Source organism: Narcine bancroftii, chromosome 12 (assembly GCF_036971445.1).
Source record: "Narcine bancroftii isolate sNarBan1 chromosome 12, sNarBan1.hap1, whole genome shotgun sequence".
NCBI lineage: Eukaryota > Metazoa > Chordata > Chondrichthyes > Torpediniformes > Narcinidae > Narcine > Narcine bancroftii.
The window spans coordinates 54,670,167-54,690,016 of record NC_091480.1 but is presented as its reverse complement, the minus strand read 5'-3'; the positions used below and the strand labels follow the sequence as shown (position 1 = coordinate 54,690,016).

Below are 19,850 nucleotides of genomic sequence, written 5' to 3'. Positions count from 1 at the left end.
AGATACGGTTCATAAATAAAACAGAAGCATCCACAAACATTTGTGCATTTATTGGCTTTGAAGCACTTCTGCACAGATCTCTAACTTTTAAAAACTAATGTGCATTATTATTTTGGAAGATCTTTCCTTTCAAGCACGTCTCACACTTTGAAGTTAATACAACCCCAATTAGCTTGAACAAAAATAATAATCTCACTCCAACACCCATAAGTGGCCCATTTTCACAACTAGATCGTCTTTTCCAACACCTGCACCACACCCATCTGCTTCTTCAAATACTTTGAACTGTTATTTTCAGATGGTACAGCAGCATTTTGTGGCCATTTGAAAGTTGCTCTCCTGGTCTCCTTACTTGAGGGAGGATGTACTGGCTTGGGAGGCGGCACAGAGGTTGTTCACCAAGTTGACTCCAGAGACTAGTTTAGCCAATAAGGAGAGAGACTGAGTTGCCTGGGACCTTATTGAAACACACAAAATCATGAAAGGCATAGATAAGATAGAAGTAGACAAGTTGTTTCCATTGATGGGGGAGTCCAGAACTAGTGGACTCAAGATAGATTAGGATGGATGAGGAGGATCTACTTTTCCCCAGAGGGTGGAGAATCTGTGGAATTCACTGCCCATTGAATTAGTTGAGGCAATCTCAGTAAATATGTTTAAGACAAGGTTGGATAGATTTTTTACATAGTATGGGAATTAAGGGATATGGGGAAAAGACAGGTAGGTGGAGATCAGCCATGAATGGCAGAGCAGGCTCAACAGGCCAGATGGATGACTCCAGCTGCTCAGATCCTCCTGTAGAAGTCCATCAGTGGTGGCTATGGAAACCAGGAAGCAACTGCAAATTGCTGTACACTGGATTTTAACCTTTGCTCCTACAAAATTCACCAGTCTCAATTAATGGCAAATTTTTTAAACCACATTCCTGACTTGTGTTTTGTGGATAACAAGCAGCCCCAATGCTAAAATCACTAATATTTGATGTTGAGTTTTAACAGCACCAGAGGTAGCACCAAGCTTCTCTTGTTCAAAATTCACTGCCTGCCAGTTCAAAGTCCCAAAACAGATATCATTCAAGTATTACTATAAATTGCTACGAGCGTAACAATTTCATTGAAAAGATCTAGTCATAAATGAAGCAGCTGGAAGTGACTTTTCCAATGACGTTCTGTAGAGATAGCTGCCCCAACATTTAAAGCTTCTTCCTTTATATCAAATATGATTCTAGCAACTTCCCACCACCCCACTTGAAATTTAGAAAATATTCCATGAATGCTGTTTTACTTACCTCTCCTCAGGCATTCAGTTCTCTGACCTCAAACTAGTTCAAAGCTAGCAAGTTGCTAAAGAAACACATGCATAAACAGCTTGTTGGAGCTCTTATTTGCTTTTGAAAGATCGAATGTATTCCACTTTATCCACCACACCCCTTGCAATCTCAGAGGAAGACTGCAAACGGACAAAAAATATAGGCGTGGAAGTGCCTAGTTTCAGGATTAAAGAGTTTCCAAAATACTCTTAGAAATTCACATAAAACATTACTTCCTTTTGAGATACACGCCAAAAAATAATCAAGACCAAGTTTGATCAAAGCAATACAAATTGTTAATGTGCTGCCAATCAGACTATTTTCAGCTGAACATCAACCTCAAACTTATGGACCAACTCAAAACAAAGGGAAGAACTACAGAACTAAATGTCCTGCATCAGTTGCAAGGAAACCACAGAATACTCATGCCTTAAAATTCCTTTGATGGAAATTGATTACTTAGTGTAATCACTAGTGTAGCCTCTGGGACCTCTAACATTTTGGAAGAGGTGGCGCCTCTTCATATTCTTCAATACTGCATTATGACAGCAGCTAATATTAAAAAAATTCCACTGGGTAAATTGTTAAGTGGTTGACAGGGAATTAAATCTTGCAAATGTCAACTTTAGTCAAGCTCTAAAGTGATCAGCAGTTGGAGAATTGAAACCTAGCAATCCTTTGAAGAGGACGTTGGGAAAAGAAAGCCGAATCAAACTATGCCCCACCTACTTCTGTTGCAGTGTCAATTGCTTTATTACTAACAATGGAAATCTGTACATCACTGATAATTTTATTCTGACATGCAAACTGAACTGTATTCCAAATAAAAGTGTATTCTTCAATAGTAAAATAAGCAATGAAACACACTCATTCACTTTCATGAACACTCACCGCAATTATCATCACATTGAGATAATTAGATAATGCTTCATTGTTGGAAGTTTTCTGACCAAATCATATCAAAAGTGTAACTAGCATCATCTGGAACCAGACTTTTTCTGTAGAGGTAGGCTCTATTTTCACTGGACTAGATGTACAAAATCTTGAAGTTAAAAAAAGAAAATTCAAATGATGGCACTAAGGTTAAGAACATATGGGCAATTTTAAAATATCTTCTGAAGCTGTCAAGCAGTTACCAAAATAAAAAAGCCTTTAATAAAAATTAATGTTAAGCCTGATCTGGCCTACATGGCCAATGCCAATATGGTTGACCCGTAACCATATTTGTTACTATCAAATAACCTAACCAAGTTAACAGCTTTAAGCAGTTACTACCTTTTATCCCTATCCCCAGTCACAGGTAGAACAAACCATCTTTATTCAAACTGTAGAAGGCAGTACCCCACAAGTATCAATGCCAGGATTACTTATTCATAGTTCATATGAATAATTTGGGATTTAGAAAACTATCTATCTGATTGGCAATTTCCTTCAGGAATGGCCCATGCAACTCACTCCACCTGCAACAATGGGGTAGACTTTATTGCCCTAAGGCTTAGCAAGTCATTCATTTCAGGAACAGCCAATATTTGCAGCCCACAGGGACATTAAAAAGCTAGCAGCTAAGTGAGAATTGAACCTTAATTGGGAAGTTAGGCATTTTAATGGAATAGTAGAAGCATCAACAAATAGACAAAAGGCTGAATGGGCATAAGATCAGAGGGGATGAGATTCAAAGGTAATGGTGAGGCTCTGTTTTGAGCCTCTACTCCAAAATAAAGACAGGCATGAAAAAGTTACAATGGTACCAGAACAGAGAGATTAAAACCATCAGAATAAAGTTTATTTTCCTTAAAATTATGCATCCTTTGGACAAAGTAGATGAGCAGTGAGCAAAATCTGCAGAGGCCATAAATAAAGTACATTTATTTCAAGATAGGCATGTAGTTCTCATGAGCACGGAAGTAGTCCATACTTTTTCAAAAAGGAAGCTAGAGTACATAAGGGGAATAACATTTGCTGAAAGATGATGGAATGAGTAGGCCCACATTAAAGGAAAGGCCATAAACATGCGCTTTACCTGCAACAGCCCAAAAATAAAATTCACAACATACCTCACACCAATTTCAAGAGACTTCGGTAACATCAAGTAAAGATGAACTTGAGTCAAAGTCCAAAGAAAAGGTTTGTCTAACCTACTTCACCAGTTACTCATCATTAATCCTGCTATACGATTTCTATCATCTCAAATGTTTACTTCAAGCAACATCCTTAAGATAAATTTGGTAATAAGACAAACTGACTTTTGACAAACCTACCATGCCAATTTCTCAACATATTCCTTAAAACTCAAATTTCCAGATTGTATCTTTGTCAATTTTGCTGGAAAACAATGTAATCAAGTTCATTTCCAATCCATCTTGTGCTTAGCTCAGATTCTAAAGATGAGGCATCGGAATATTTTAGTGGGCATAGGAATATTTTGGGAAATAATTAAAAAGTTGGTTTGAAAAAATCAACTCGTTATGTTGGTGTGAAAGATGCAACTTGGCAACGCTGTCAGTCCGACACAATCGTGGTAACTTAGAAGTCAAATCATTTGTTTTTATTTTCATAACATGTTTTTGCTCTTCCTGTTTCTCTTATTTTAACTGTTGGTATCCTTGGTTAACATAATTTTTTTTCTCACCAGTCTTATTATCATCCATTCCAGATTATCTCATTGGCGACGAGGACTTCAAATTATCTCAACAATCATGTCTCCGTCCAGACCCCTTTACGTTTTCAGTTCAGTAGTGAGACCTGTATTTGTATGCATCTTTGTGCACTAGCATATTGATAGTGGGGGGGTTTGCAGGGAGGGGGTCCGCCCCAGGTGCCAGCCTGAGGGGGACATCAAAATTTTAAAAAAAATAGGGACCCACACGAGGCCATAGCAGTTTTGATGCACTCTGCAAGAAGTTTCTATGTTTCTAAGTTTAAAAGGTTCGTCAATATTCAGTGGAGTTCTTGAAGTTTGGGTTTATATCTGCTGTACACGATGAACCTTTTTACCTATTATGCAAACAGACTTTGAAAAACGAATCAATGAAAGCAGGCCATCTTGAAGCTCATTTAAGGGTAAGACATCCTAACCATGTCAATTCGAAACTGGAATATTTTAAAATCACTGAAAGAGAAGTTTTAAAATAGATATTAAAAAAAAATCACTTCATTATTTGCTGCGCAAACTACAGCCCTGAATCATACCCTTGAAGCAAACTATGTAATTTCTCTGCTGATAGCAAATCATACAATTGGGGGAGGAACTGATTAAACCCACAATTGTTTCTCAAAAAAATTCTGCAAAAGGACGACAAAGATGTCCGAGCAGTGCCATTGAGTAATAGTACTGTCTCCAACAGAATAGATGACGTGGTCAAGATGTTGAAAAACAGCTTATTGAGAAGTTGAAATCACGAACGTTCTCAATACAACTGGATAGGACAGCAAGGTTCTGTTATTGGCATACGTGCGATACAATAATCAGGAAGTTTCAAGAAGAGATGTTTTGTGAATCATTAGAAACAACCAATACTACCGTTTATATCTAAAGCAAGCTCAAAAATTATTTGGATGAAAATGAAATACCAAAAAGAAACATTGTATCTTGTGCTACAGATGGTGGACCTGCTATGGGGAAAAAAAACCAGGATGTTTAAAATTAATGGATGAAAATCCAAACATGTTGGTTGTACATTGTGTTATCCACCAAGAAAACTTAGTTGCCAAGGAAGTTTCCCGTTCTACACGTGATACTGTGATCAAGTGGTATCAATGCCATCAAAGTTAATGCCAAATGTGAACGTCTGTTTAAGCAGTTTTATGTCGATAAAAATGCAGAACATGTGGGATAACTGCTTCACACTGAAGTAAGGTGGCTGTCAAAGGGAAACGGCTTCAAAAGGTTTATGGAACTATTTGATCTCCTCAGTGAGTTTTTGAAGGACAAACCAGAAATTAAGCTCTTGCTAACAACAGATGGCAAAGCTTACGAGTTACTTGACAAGACATTTTTGAGAAACCAAGTACATTGAACAAGCACCTCCAGTAGCAAATATGATGCTTGTTGATGCAAAAACAAAGATATTTGGATCATGATACTTCTAGAATTATGCCAAAGGAATATTTCTGCAAGAAATTTCGGTCAATTTTATTGGTTGAATAAATGAGTTAACTAATGCTGCTACAAACGCCATTGTTGACCATTTTAAAATGTTGGTTACAGACTTCAATGTTAGATTTTGTGATTTTAAAGGCAATGAATTTTCCCTCTTGGTTAACTCAGCCATTGTTGGTGGACTTATCTAAAGTTCCAATGCAATACCAAGAGGAGTTATCAGAGTTGCAACATGATGAATCTGTGAAAACTGTTCAAAGAGGCTGTCTAACGAGATTGAAAAGACCCAAACTTGACTACTTTAGCAAGGGAACTATTGGTACATTTTCCATCGTCTTATTTAGTAGAACGTGGCTTCAGTGCTGTTAGTGATTTACTACAAGCACAGAAAAGCCGACTGGAAATTACAAAACATGGAGATTGAAACTAACAAAATTAGTTCCTCGAATCAAAAATCTGCAGCCGGTGTCAGGGGCAAGGGTCCCACTAAAGTGACGACAATACATATTTGAGATGGTTGACATATTGAAGTAGTAGTTGAATATGAAATGCATGTTCCAGTGTATTCCCGACCTTAATTGCACTGAAATACACGAAGTAAGTGATTTAATTAAAACCTCTTTTGAAATATATAACTTTTTTCAGCTAATGGTAAGACATACGATTTTTTTTTAATTAAAGTTGGGCCTCAGGCAAAAAAGGTTGAGAACCACTGGCTTAGCTTCTTCCAAGTTTGCCAATCTTAGCTGTACTAAAAATGGCCCCCAAATTTGTCAAAGGATTCTAGCTTACGATTGGTCAAGATTTCCACACTTTATCCTGGACATCCAATGGGAATTGTGATAAGAACTTTGTTGAAAGATATTTGCAGCAAATAACAGAACATTATTTTTTAATATAAATAATGAGACTGCACTTCCCATTTTTACATATCAACTAGCGAAATCAGCATTCAATAAATAGGACTTGAGACACTTGCAGTTTAAAAATTAGGCCAATATCAACTCACCTGCTTCTATTCCATGCTTATTCCAAGGATAAGCCCTTCCTGAACATCAGTTTCATTTTTTTCTAAATCACATTAAATCACTTCAACATTAAAAATAATCACGTACAAAAGAAACATCCAGTGCTGGCAAGTTGCAGTAACAGCGAAGGTGCCAGTGTGTTTTTAAAAAAATTAACTGCCACAGCCAAAATTAATTTCCACCATATGATTAAGCATCTGAAAAAGTACAAAATGACAGTTTGATCAAAAGGAGGGGTCACCTCCCCATGTTCAAACTGTATTCAACCTGGACAGAGCTAAATTTATAATTTGTCAGATGTGAATTGTTTTAACTCACTGTATCATCTGGTCCCAAAAAAGACAATCTACTGAAGTTTGCACTATAAACACAAGGAATACAAAACAATACACAAATGAAAATTTGCTTTATTGTTAAACACTCAACAAACTTTCATAGAAATGAAGGTGAACACATTTATTTTGTTTTAAGAGGTCTACAATTGAACAAAGTACACTTTGTTTAGGTCTGTAGCGGTTCTGTTGTCCGGAGGTCTGCATCAGTGGAACGATTAACGATGGGAATAAAACATGACATGTATTCGCATAGAAAAGCATTAACCATAGCAAAGAACCATGTAGCAATCAATATATACACATTATACATGTACTGTACCATTAAACCTTTACAGCCCATAAGATGAAACTATAGTTGGTTTCCCATTTTAATTGGTATGCCCAACTAGCAATTTAAGTGTTCATTATTCCATTTTAATAATCACTTTACTGCAAAATCTGATGTAAAAAATGTTTTGGTAGTACAGTAATAAAATCCAAAAAAAAAATCATTCTGAAATTAAAAAATTAAACTAATTTAGCAAGACCAGTAGTGAAAATCTGAATTCAAATTGAAAGAAAAAATGCAGTTCAAATTAATAGCAGATAGAATGGAGAACATTAACTATTGCAATACTGCACAATAATCTTATTTTCCTGCAATATCAACATTTTTCAGATGCACAGACTGAACCTATCACAATTCCCTTGTACATTAAAAACTGTGGCCCATTATGATCAAGTCTGTATTGAGTTGTGAAGAAACAATCTCACTATGGTACTACTTCAAGAAACCTGATTGTTTTGTCTCTTCCAAATCTTTCAGCGGTATACCCATTTGGATGTACCCATTCTAGCCTGGACATTTTAACCAGGTAAAGGCGCAGTTTGTGACATTCTGGTCCATTTGCTTCAAAGGGGTCACAATAATTGATGACCATCCATAAATTAGTAACTGCAAGCAACGAACTGCAGCTTGGGTGATGGCTAAAATTTTTTTAGATGTGCAGGGTGGAGAAGAAAATGTTACCTGTTAAAATGCTGATACCAAGCTTTAATTTGGGGGGGGGGGAAAAAAAAACAAAACTCATGCAGTACATTCAAGTACCAGAACAAAGGATAGGTGAATGCCAAATCCTGAACTATTTATGCCAGGTATGACTATAATGCCTACAACAAGAAACTTTGCAGATACCAGATTCTAGGAACATTTCAGTGTAAGAATCTAAAACAAAATGGCAATAGTAATACTCAAGCACTGATTTTAGGAAGTGAAAGAGGCAGCAAAATCAAATTTAATTCAGATTTAAACAATAAGAAGACCTTCGTCAAAATTACTGTTACAACAAATCATTTCCAACTTTAATGGTCTTTTGTGCAGGCCTGATGGCAAGTTGATTGGTCTTCCACTGACTACAAACAGGATTCCACAGTACACCAAACTATGACGCACCATTTACTAATTGTATTATTAATATTGATGAATTGTATTCTTGGATTATAAAAATGGAATTCCAAAAATGCATGGTAACTGCAATATTAATTAGCCATCCAACTAATGGTGATGCAGTACATTTCCCATTATCCGAAAACCACCTAACCGAAAATCTCAGTCATCCAAAATATTTTTCGCTAGCAACATGATGTCACAAGTTCAAAAAAATTCACCCGACGTGCTCATGTGGGGCTGTTGAGCTGTTAGCTCCAGTTTGGTAACATTAGTGAGCAATTGGAAGAAGTAGAGAGTCAGGCAGCGCATAAGGAGATTGTCCTCATTTCAGATAACTCCTTCCCCTCTCTCTTTCCATTTTTTCTTTATCCTTATCAGATTCAGTGTCAGAACAAATCTAATTGTTGGGGGGGGGAGGAAACACTGATTTTTCAGCAGCAACAGGGTCCCCAGGCAGGATCGGCAACGGCTGTGGGGAGGTGTTGGGGATCAGCAACAGCCGATACAAGTATTCTGCTGATGCTACTGGGCTGCTTAAAGCCCTTTCTCAGTTATCTGAAACATATCTGGTCCAAAAGGTTTCGGATAATCAAAAACGCACCGTATACCAAATTGCATTTCACCATTCTGTACTATATTCCCTCATCTTAAGAAGCCAGATAAGGGAGGGAAATGTGGACAAAGGCAATTGTACTACCGGAGGGGTGGGGGAAGGCTTGTCTGTCCACCAATCCCAGCCGAACATATTTAGGTGCTTCTTCGTATTATACAGGCTTTATTTTCTGCAATCAACAGCTAGTGCAGAATCAGGGATTTCAGAAGTTTGTAACCAAAATGTGACACCCCCCCCCTCCCAAAAGCAGAGGAGTTTTTAAAAATTCCACATAGTTGGAGAATTACTAAAAGCAGGTAGGATTCTCTGATGGAGTCCAATGAAAACATAGGAACTAATAGCTACACTTCCAACTTTAAAAATTTGAGTTTTAAAGTAAAGAGCAATGCAAGAAAAGTAGCAGGGAAAACGATGACATGCCATGCAGTGGTCCTGGGTTCCCAACGTAAAAAACCCATTCAATACAGATTTCCAAAGGACCACCAAACCAACAATACCCACTTTACACAGCATTAAAAATGCCTCATTTCCCGTGGCTTTAGCCAAATTAAGTCAGCTGGCTGGTAAATGATTGACTTAGTTTTCACAAAGTCGGTCACAGAGAACAAACACATAGGAGGCAGCTACACATTGAATGGTATAGGTATATTAAAGGCTGTATTCCAGATTTAGATGGGAAATAAAATATGACAATAACATTGATTCCAGAATTATACAGCCTTCAGTACCCGACTATTATATCTTGCAATACATACCAAGGCATCTCAATACAAACACACATTGGAAAGCTTTGCAGTACAGGTGGCTAATTTTGCCACTTCATTCACATCTATTTCTGCCACAATGCTTTGCCAAAGCCATATGTAGCATGTGCCTAAATCTTGCAACACAAGTAGGTTTCCAGAGAAGCAAAATGCGCAAAACAATGAGAGATAACCTGATACTCTCAAATTTGTGCACAAATGGCCATAACCAAGTGAATGGACAGTGAATTTTCCACATTATGTCACTTAGAAAATAGTTTACTGGATTAGAACAATGTCTTCTTGCATTTATGATAAATATTTTCACAATTCTCCCAAAAACTTTTGTTTTAAATGTCAGGAGGGTGGTGGAGGGAGAAGGTGGAAAATGAAGGTTATATTATTCAATGTATTCATTACACTGAATGTAGATATAATCAATAAAAAATATTGGACTTTTTGATACTATCCTCTTATTTCACCACCTATGTTAGAAGTGGCACAGCAAGGTAACCATTTTCCTCTATCCATCCCCATTCTTCCCCTCTCACCACTATTTATAAACTCATGGAAGCGGTACTGTAAAACTGCCAACTATCAATTGAGCTTGTGGTCTCATAGGTCAATTTGAAAATTTGACTCTGTAAAGCAGAATCCCAGCACAACCTTCTTAGATCTGACAAAGACATAGGTTTATTTTATTAGTATAGTGAAGTGACAAAACAAATATTTAAAGGAAGTTGAGTCACACCTCTCTCAGGTGGTGAACTCCATGTCACTGGGTGGTGAATCGCCCAGCTGTTGCAGTGGGTGTGGGGGTCATAGCTGTCATAGAGGTCATGGGGGTCATGGGAGTCATCATTCCCATCTTCACCTGGTTGCGGAGATTTGCATTCTGCTCCAGAAGGAGATCATTGGTGGCCATCAGGTTTGACACCTGCTTTTGGAGATCCTCAACGCGCTTTTGGAGCATGAGATTCTCTTCCTTCAGAAACCGGTAGTCAGCTGCACCTGGATTCTGCATGCCGTAGTCGTACACTTCGAACCCCATGCCCTCCAGCCTTCTCCTCTTCATGTGGGCATCGTAGCCATCATAGGGGTCAGCATCATAACCTCTTGAGTAGAGGTCATCATAGCGATCATATCTGCGTGCCAAGGGAGAAAACACTTGGCTGTGCGCCATACCTTGGTTTTCATAACCATACTCGTCGCGCTTTACGTGCAGGAATTTACATTTGGGCCCTCTTTGACAGTCACCCTTCTGATAGTCGTGGCAGATCGGAATCTCACCTTTATTAACAGGTAGATCGGAAGATAAAAGGCCAAGGGTGGACATCTCATTAGCGTCTGGGTGACGGAACTTGCAGCGCTTACCGCGGTTGCAGACGTTGCGCAGGAAGTCACGGCAAATATCATCTGTACTGGGGCCAGCCTCCTCGGTGCCGTTATCTGGCATTTTTATAGATTATTTCTGCGCTGTTTAGCCAAGGCGCTACGCAAGCAACTGCAAAAGAAAAAAAAAAGCAGGTCTTTACAGAGAATGAGCGATCATTTATAAAGTAACTGCTGCGCATTCCATAAAACATTGATATTAGTGGCCGCCAGTAACTAAATTAAGTGGCAGTTCGCAAAGAAATTTGTGCAATATCTTTGCTTGCACAAGAAAAAAGGCATGAATGAATGTCAGATCCACAGTGAAGGGTACGCAAAAAAAAAAGCGCTGTGTATTTAGGTTAATGAAGTTTTCCAACTGGTTATGTGGGCCAGGCCAATGGATCACATCCTGTTGTGCCATAAGAACTTTTCTTTGAAATGTGTACAAGAGATAAAAGACCAAGGTGTATGCAAAAAAAAAGCAGAATGATGATCCTCAAACAATGCCACTCTAACTCATAATGGCATCCCCACATTATCTATCAACTTTAGCTGAAGGAACAGATAACTTGATGAGGAAAATTTGAGGGCTATGGACCACCCCTTCACAGACCCCAATTTCTTGGAAGTGACACCAACAATCCCACCCCAAACTTGTTTTCCTTTCAAAAACTTAAAACAGTAGTATACCTGATACATCTAGCTAATGCAGTACTCATTTCACTTTCAGAGGAAAGATTTCATAAGCACGAAAACTCTCCACATCAACAGCTCACTACTGAGTTGCCCAGTATTAATTGGAAATGCATGGAATTGGAACAATTAGAATTCATCAGTTGACATGAACAAGAGCCATAGACGTTCCAGACTACTGATTTTTTTTCCCTTGTTGTATTAGATTATTAAGACTAGCTCAAGCAAGTTACTTCAGGTAGTTCTGAGTAGAGTATAGACAATCAAAGCCAGGCTTGTTTCCATGCTTGCACACTTTGTCCTCTATTCATTTAATTCTGTATACTATTTTCTTTTATGGGGCAGGGTGTTTTATTCAAGTCATAATTTACCAACAATACAATAGTCATAATTTACCAACAATACAATGTGACAACTTCTGTATTTGACGTAAGAGTTTGAGCAATTTAACAGTTCACGGCTCGTATTTTTTCCATTACTATCAACATTTCCACAACACAATGCACTCGGCCTCCACTTTCTTTCCGAGGAATCAACTCAATACACGTGAACACATCAAATCTGCACTCAAAAGTGTAAACCGTTGGAGTAACCAAAGCCAATCAAAACAAGTTAGAACACACTTAAAACACTACTTACTACTTTTAAATATATACGAGAACATCCAGAGGCACATACACTCCAACTGAAGCAAAGAACTTCAATTCTAGACTTCTCCAAGATTAAACAGATCCAAAACACTTTTGCAAAAATTACGAGCAATTGTGTGCAAAAAGAGTCAATTCATTTTCTCTGCCCCTCCCCCTCGCAATCGGAAGATTTTATCCTGCTTGCCTCGAAACGAGCTTTATTCGATCGTGTTTTTCATCATCTTTTATCTTTTTTAAAATCTAATCGTGTGATTTGCCAATCAGGACTGAATCCCTCCAGATTGCAGCTGTTAGAAGCAGCAGGAACCTCACCAACGCGCTCCCTGCATTTCAGGCTGTAATGGCGCCTTTAGGCCTCGGCTTCCTGTTCCCAAGTAAAGCGCCTCCCAGCCCGTGAACAAGCCCGGACTCTGTCCGTGCAAGGAACACGCAGTTTCACAGCATCACCCAACCCAGAAGGTTAACGCTCACGAACATTAGAGCTCACAAACCAGGGATGGGTTTACCTATCCAGCACAGATCAGCTCCGTCCCTCACGGCTCCGTCACAAAGAGGTTCTACGCAAGTCCTCCCAGTCAAGGGGAACTTGGTGACAAAGACCGTCAAACCTGGTCCTCCGAGCCAAGAGAGGCTCCAACTCTCGCTCTCGCTCACTCACTCACACAGAACCCGGTCAATATCAAACAGCAAACGTTAGTTTTCAGTTGGAACCGGACGTTTCAGCGGACTTGGCACCGTTTGAGGAAATGCACCATTCTCTCCAAAGGACTTTCCAGTAAAATTATTAACCTTTGCATTTTATCTGGCGCTTTCTCGAGACTAAGATTCTACTTCAGTGTTTCTCAACCTTTTTCTTCCCACTCACATCCCTACACCATCGGTGCTTAAAGTGGGATGTGGATGGAAAGAAAAAGGTTGAGAAACACTGTAATCGTTCCACACTATTAAACATGAACAACACAAACAAGATTTATCTTAACTACGAGTTCAACAGCCAATCTTAAAATAGCATAAGCAAACCCATATTTCAGACTGAGTTTATAGGGAAAGGTTAAACTGGTTAGGACTTTATTCCCTGGAGCGTAGAAGAATGAGGGGAGATTTGACAGAGGTATTTAAAATTATGAGGGGGACAGACAGAGTAAATACAGGTCGGCTTTTTCTGAGGGTAGGTGAGATACAAACCAGAAGGTGAACAACTTAATGTCGAGAATGGTGGGAGTGTTTAATGAGCTGCCAGCTGAAGTGGTGAATCCTGGCTCAATGTTAACATTTGGACAGGTACACAGATGGGAGTAGCATGGTGTGGTGGGGGGTGGGACGAGACAATACTAGGCAGACAAGAAGGGCTTATTTCTGTGCTGTAGAGTTCTATGGTTCTATATGGAATGTGTCACTTTGTGTCCACGCAAGTTCATTCTTAAATTCATGGAGGTGGTGCTGTAAAACTACGAACTATTAATTGAGCTTGTGGTCTCATAGGTCAATTTGTAAACTTGCTCCTGTGAGGCAGAGTTCCCAGCAGGATTGTAGGGACTCCTGTCTTTGCATTTAATTTGTTTATTTTTTAATTTTAATTTTTAATGGTAACAGGTTACTTTGGCCCATGCTGCCCAATTAACCTTCAACCCTTGGTACATTTTGAACGGTGGGAGGAAACCGGAGCCCCTGGGGAAAACCCACGAAGACATGGGAAGAACATACACACTCCTTAGCGACAGCGCCAGATTCTAACCCCAGTCCTGATCCCTGGTGCAGTAATGGTGTTGTGCTAACTGTGCTGCCCTTGTTGTGAATTAAAAACACGTTGAAAATCAACATTTCATAAAGTTTAACCTTTGGTACTTTAACAATATTTTTCAATGTCTTTAAATATAACCTGCATATGATTTTAAGCCCCAGGCAAGCAATTTATTCCATGACCATGCTGAAAGTCACACATTCCAAGCTAGCTCATTGACTTTTCTCATCTCACGTGTGTGGGCGAACAGTAGAGTAGCAAGTACAGTAGCAAATTCAAACTCTTCCACCCATTGACACAAATAAGTCAGCATCAGAGTGAAACACAAAAGTCTGCAGACACTGATTATAGTTTAAAAACACCGAAACACTGGAGGAACTCAGCCTGTCTCGCAGTGTCCATACGAGACAAAGATACATTACTGACGTTTTGGGCCTGAACCCTTGAAGGTATGAATGAAAAGCAGGCAAGCGGCCTGTCTTTTGCTGATACCTTGAAGAAGGGCTCAGGCCTGAAACATTGGTAAAATATCTTTATCTCCTATGGACACTGCAAAATCAGATGAGTTCCTCCAGCATTTTTGTAAATCAACATTGGACCCAAGGCCAACATCCTAAATGGCTATAAGACTGAATAAGTCCGCTCTTCCTACCATGAGGGACATCTACAACACTCAATGCAGGTGAAAGGCAATAAACATTGTGAAGGACTCCACACACCCCTCACGTAAACTGTTCTCTCTTCTGCCATCTGGTAGAAGGTACCGCAGCAGTTACGTCCAGATTGGGCAAGTTCCCCCTACCTCCCCAAGTCATCTTGAATTCCCAGGACATATGTGGACAGTGTACCGTGGACCTTTACTGTATACACCTTAATATTTTAATATGTTTAACGTCCATTCTAACTTCTATGTAAATATGCTCCGTAGCCCTGGTGAAATGCTATCTCGTCTTTATCGTGCGAACATCGTAGGAACGATAAATAAAGGTAACTTGACTTAATAAAATTTTCCAATGAAGCAGCACTAACTGCAAAACTATGATGTGCTTTCAAATTCCTCCATGGACTCATCCATGCTTCTCTCTAATCTCCTATGGCCCTGGTATTGCTCCAGGGCATCTGCACTCTCCCCAGCAGCAGCAGCTATACTTAGCTTATTGTCCACTGAATTGCTATCCACTGATCCACAAGGCCAACCTCAGCTCCCATCTATTTTTCCAATATATTTACACATGTACACATTGAATATGGTGATCAGATTCCAGATCACTTACACTAAATAATTCCCTACTGTGCACTAATGTACCCTTTTAAGCATTTAAATGTTTTAATGTTCATTAATGAATGTTTAACTTTTAGATTATAGGGCATTCTTATGATTAATAAGGGAAAGGGTGTGAGGTACAGAAGGTTTAGATCGTTGAGTAGGTTTAGATGGGTCACCACAACATTGTGGGCCAAAGGGCCTGTACTGTAATGTTTGATCTTTTATAAATGTCTATAGGTACAAAAGGAAAAGCCTTAGTGGTATCTGCCTTTTTTTGTTATGTGTGGGAAGTTTGTGCCCTCATCTACCACAGAAAACAATACAGTGCAAAGAACTGGACTTAGGAGCATCTCATTGACAGGCTCAAGTCGATTTAACAGTTTGACTCAAAGCAGGAGAACAGTAAATATTTTACATATCAATGACAGAGAAAATTTGTACCAATGAGCATTGGATACTACCTACACTAAATCATTGACAGTTTTTAAATTCAGTAACTCAGAAGTGCACATGCAGACAGAAAAGTCTCAACATCATTTAACTGATCATTTCTATCCATGGACAGATCCATGGATCTGTTTGACTTGTTGAATTCCTCAAGTAATTCTTTGTCTGCTCAAGATTCCAGCATCTGCAGGTTTTTTGGTTCTGAAAAATTACCATGCTTGGTTTAGAGTCTGGGTGAAGATGCTTGACCATTTCTCCCCATGGATATTGTCTGACCTGCAGAGTTCCTCAATAAATTTTGTGTGCTCAAAGAAAAAAAACATTTTGATAAAGGATGATTATATCATTTTCAGAGGCCAACTAGATCACCACCGACATTCGGCACAAGGCGGGGAAAGAGAACGTGGTCAATGGCTGGCCGAGAGGTCACAGGAATCTCCACTTTTCAGCTCCAAAATTCAAATACTTTGACAGTAAATTTGTGTTATCATAACCCTCAATGATCAGAAGTAGACAATTCAGGAGGCATATTTAGGAATGGTACTTATTTCATTCTTGTGTTAATTAAACACCAGAAAAAAAAAACTTAAAAGATAACCCATTAATCAATACTCACAAAAAGAATACCCCAAATTTTACAATAGCTCTCCTGAAAAGTGGCATCTTGCAGTACAGTTCTACTTGAGCTCTAATGGACGCGCAGAATTGCGGAAATCAACAGCCATAAAATTGCGTTAGGTAAATCAATAGTGTTGAAAGTCGATAAAAACCCAGGGCCTGATAGGCTGCATCCCAGAGTACCTGAAGTGGTCTTACTAATAGTGGATGCATTAGTGATTATTTTCCCACATTCTCTACACTCTGGACTAGTTCCTTTGAATTAGAGGTCACTAACGTGACACCACTTTGTTAGAAAGGAGAAAAAAAAAGACCAGGGAATTATAGAATTATAGACCAATTAGTGGGAAAATGTTTAAGTCAATTATTAAAGATGTCATTGCTGTGCATTTGGCGAGGAGTAACAGGATTAGTCCACATGAGCATGGATTTACCAAAGAAAAAGGTTTGACAAATCTTATAGAATTGTTTGAGGATGTAACCAGTAGCATGGATAATGGAGAACCAGTTGATGCAGTGTACAGCACCTATGGGGATTGGTAGATGCCAGCCAGTTAAGTGTATGTATTTTCCAGTTGTTTGAGACTTACTCTTACAATACCTCACTGATAGGCATGCATTAAGAATGAACTGTTTAAAAGACAAAAACACTATACAGGTACCGTACTTGAACTGAACAAATTTCATGAATATATAAACCTTAAAGCATTTTACTTCATCTTCAGTCACATTCTTTGAAAACATTTCACTGTCACTGCACCTGTAGGTTCCTCCCCCTCCACAGAGCCGCCCAAAAGATGAACAATAACATTATAGATAATTAACCCCCACCCTCCCCCAAGTTTACAGATAAAGCCTCTGACTGGGGCGACTCTTACTCAGCAGGGATAAGGAGACACTTTGAGAGAGTCACCCCAATGGCAAGTGCTTCATCCTGGGCAACCCCCATTGCTGTTTCACACAACTTTATTCAAACAGCTGCTACAAGCAAAGCCTGACCAAGGCTCTCCCTCCACTGGCTGAATATTGGCTCCCATCTTCACCTAAAGGTAATGTGTTACTTCAGAGAACATCTACTTTTACCATTTTAAACATATATTTTTACATATTATTTTATTCTTTAAATTCATCTTCCTTGATCGTTTTGAATTCTGGAGACCAAGGGTTTTACAGTATTTGGACTTTCAAAAGACCTTTGATAAGATCCCCCACAAGAGATTAGTGTGCAAAAGTAACGAACATAGCATAGGAGGCAATGCATTGATGTGGACAGAGAACTGGCTAACAGGAAGGAACCAGACTATGATAATATATGGTCCTTATAAACTGGCAAGAGTACAAGGTTGAACTATATATATATATATATATATCCAGACAAAGAAATTGAATGCAACTTGCCTGTCAACCTGTTTTCTATCCACACCAATATCTTGCCTCCCTATATCATGTTCTCGAAGTTTGCAGATGACAATAAGCTGGATGGCATTGTGAAACGTGAGGAAGATTCCAAGAGGATGCAAGGTAATTTGGACAGATTGGGAGAGTGGGCAAAAACATGGCAGAAACAATATAATGCAAATAAGGTTTTCGCTTTGGTGGCAATGTGAGGAAGGCATTTGATCTGAATGGTGACAAATTAGGAAAAGGGGAGGTGGTAAGTTCCCTCTTACCACCGACGTCCAGTGTGAAAGTGGATCCTGAATGCTCAATGACTTTGTACGGCCCTTCATATGGTCTTTGTAGAGGTGCTGTGGACTGATTAAACGTACTCCGTGGAATACAACTCGCTGGGGATGTAAGAGGCCCGTGTGCTGTGTCTGGGCGGCAGTGGGGGTGTGAAGGAGACCAACTGGGCCTGGAGGCAGGGAAGTAAACCGTGCAGAGACTGCTGGGGGTTGTGAGGAGCGTTGACGAACTCACCGGGTAGAGCTGGCGGTGCACCGTAGACCAGCTTGGCCGATGACACCTGTAGGTCTTTTTTGGGTGTTGAGCAGATGCCCAGGAGCACTCAAGGCAGCTCGTCCACCCAGTCGGGGCCAGTGAGGCGGGCCATAAGTGCCGACTTAAGGTGGCGGTGCCACCGCTCGACTAGCCCATTGGCTTGTAGGTGATAGGCCATGGTGTGATGTAGCTCAATGCACAGCCTGTTGGCGAGCTGTGCCCAGAGCGCAGAGGTGAACTGGGCGCCCCGATCACTGGTGAGGTGGTTCAGAATGCCGAACCGGGCAACCCAACCGTTCAAAAGCTCTCGGGATCAGGAGTCCGTGGAGGCATTTGGCATCGGGATCGCCTCGGGCAAACGAGTGGTGCTGTCTACCACTGTGAAAAGATAACAGTTACCTCGGGAAACGTGTAAGGGTCTGATGATGTCCACATGTATGTGGCTGAACCGTTCCTGGACATGTTCAAAATCTTCTACGGGCACTCTGGTGTGCCTGTGTATCTTGGAAAGCTGTCAATAGGTGCAGGTTCTGGCCCGGTCTGCAATCTGCTTCCGAAGCCCATGCCAGACTAAATGTTCTGCCACCATACCTGATGGTGGACCTGATGGAAGGGTGGGAAAGGTCACGGATATGGTGGAAGACTTGCCTGCGCCACTGCTGGGGAACCCATGGAGACATCACACAGGACGGTGCCCTCACTGTGAGGAGTCAGGATGTCCTGGAACCGTAGGCCCATGTTGTCAGTCCTGAAGGCCCATGTTTCCTCGTTAGACTTCTGGTCCGGGGCGAGCTGGTCGAAGTCAAGGCCAGATGTCAGCGCGCAATGGCCGGTCGTGAGAGGGCATCGGTGACCACGTTCTCTTTCCCCGCCTTGTGCCGAATGTCGGTGGTGAACTCCAACACAGAGGAGAGGTGAATCTGTTGGCGGGCCGACCAGGGATCTCTTGCCATAGCAAGCACTTGAGTGGGGGGTTTGTGGTCGGTAAAAATGGCGAAAGCTCCAAGAAATAGAGGAAATGACGCACTGCCAGGTACATGCCCAGCAACTCATGATCAAAAGTGCTATACTTGCGCTCTGGCAGGCGAAGAAGTCGGTTAAAGAATGCCAGTGGTTTCCACTGTCCGTTCACCTGGCTGTGGCAGAGGCATCGACAGAGAACGCCATATGCAGGTCGGTGCATAGGTGGACGAGCAGGATAGCCTTCGCGAGGGCATCTTCCGTGGCTTCAAACGCCCTGCTGGCCTCTGGAGTCCAGGCAAGTGTCTTGTCTTGTCTTTGGCCGCGATGAGGGCAAAGAGCAGCTGCATGATGCGTACAGCGCCTGGAATGAAGCGGTTATAGAAATTGACCATACCCACAAACTCCTGTAGCCCCCTGAGGTTGTCTGGGTGTGGGAACTCCCTGATTGGAGCGACCTTCGTAGCAGCAGGTGTGGCTCCTTCGGCCGTGATGGTACGGCCCAGGAACTGCACGGACTCTTTCCCGAACTGGCACTTGGCCAAATTGATCGTTAGGCTGGATCGAACGTTAGGCCAAAGTCGGCCAGTCGGGAGAAGAGGG

The 19,850-nt window shown here is 40.5% G+C and overlaps 1 protein-coding gene across 5 annotated transcripts; it reads right to left on the bottom strand.

The window, feature by feature from the left end:
- Window positions 1-6,825: 6,825 nt before the first annotated feature.
- LOC138746982 (zinc finger CCCH domain-containing protein 10-like) lies at window positions 6,826-12,880 on the bottom strand. Of its 5 annotated transcripts, none has more exons than XM_069905765.1 (2): window positions 12,780-12,880; window positions 6,826-11,060 (listed from the first exon to the last, which is right to left on the bottom strand). In XM_069905765.1, the coding sequence occupies exon 2, from the start codon at window positions 11,010-11,012 to the stop codon at window positions 10,332-10,334; it is 681 nt and encodes a 226-aa protein (XP_069761866.1). In that variant the 5' UTR covers window positions 11,013-11,060; window positions 12,780-12,880; the 3' UTR covers window positions 6,826-10,331. The 5 variants fall into 5 exon arrangements, with proteins under 5 accessions (XP_069761866.1, XP_069761868.1, XP_069761869.1 ...); XM_069905767.1 differs by having other exon boundaries at window positions 12,765-12,845; XM_069905768.1 differs by lacking the exon at window positions 12,780-12,880 and adding an exon at window positions 12,749-12,770.
- Between the last annotated feature and the right edge of the window lie 6,970 nt (window positions 12,881-19,850).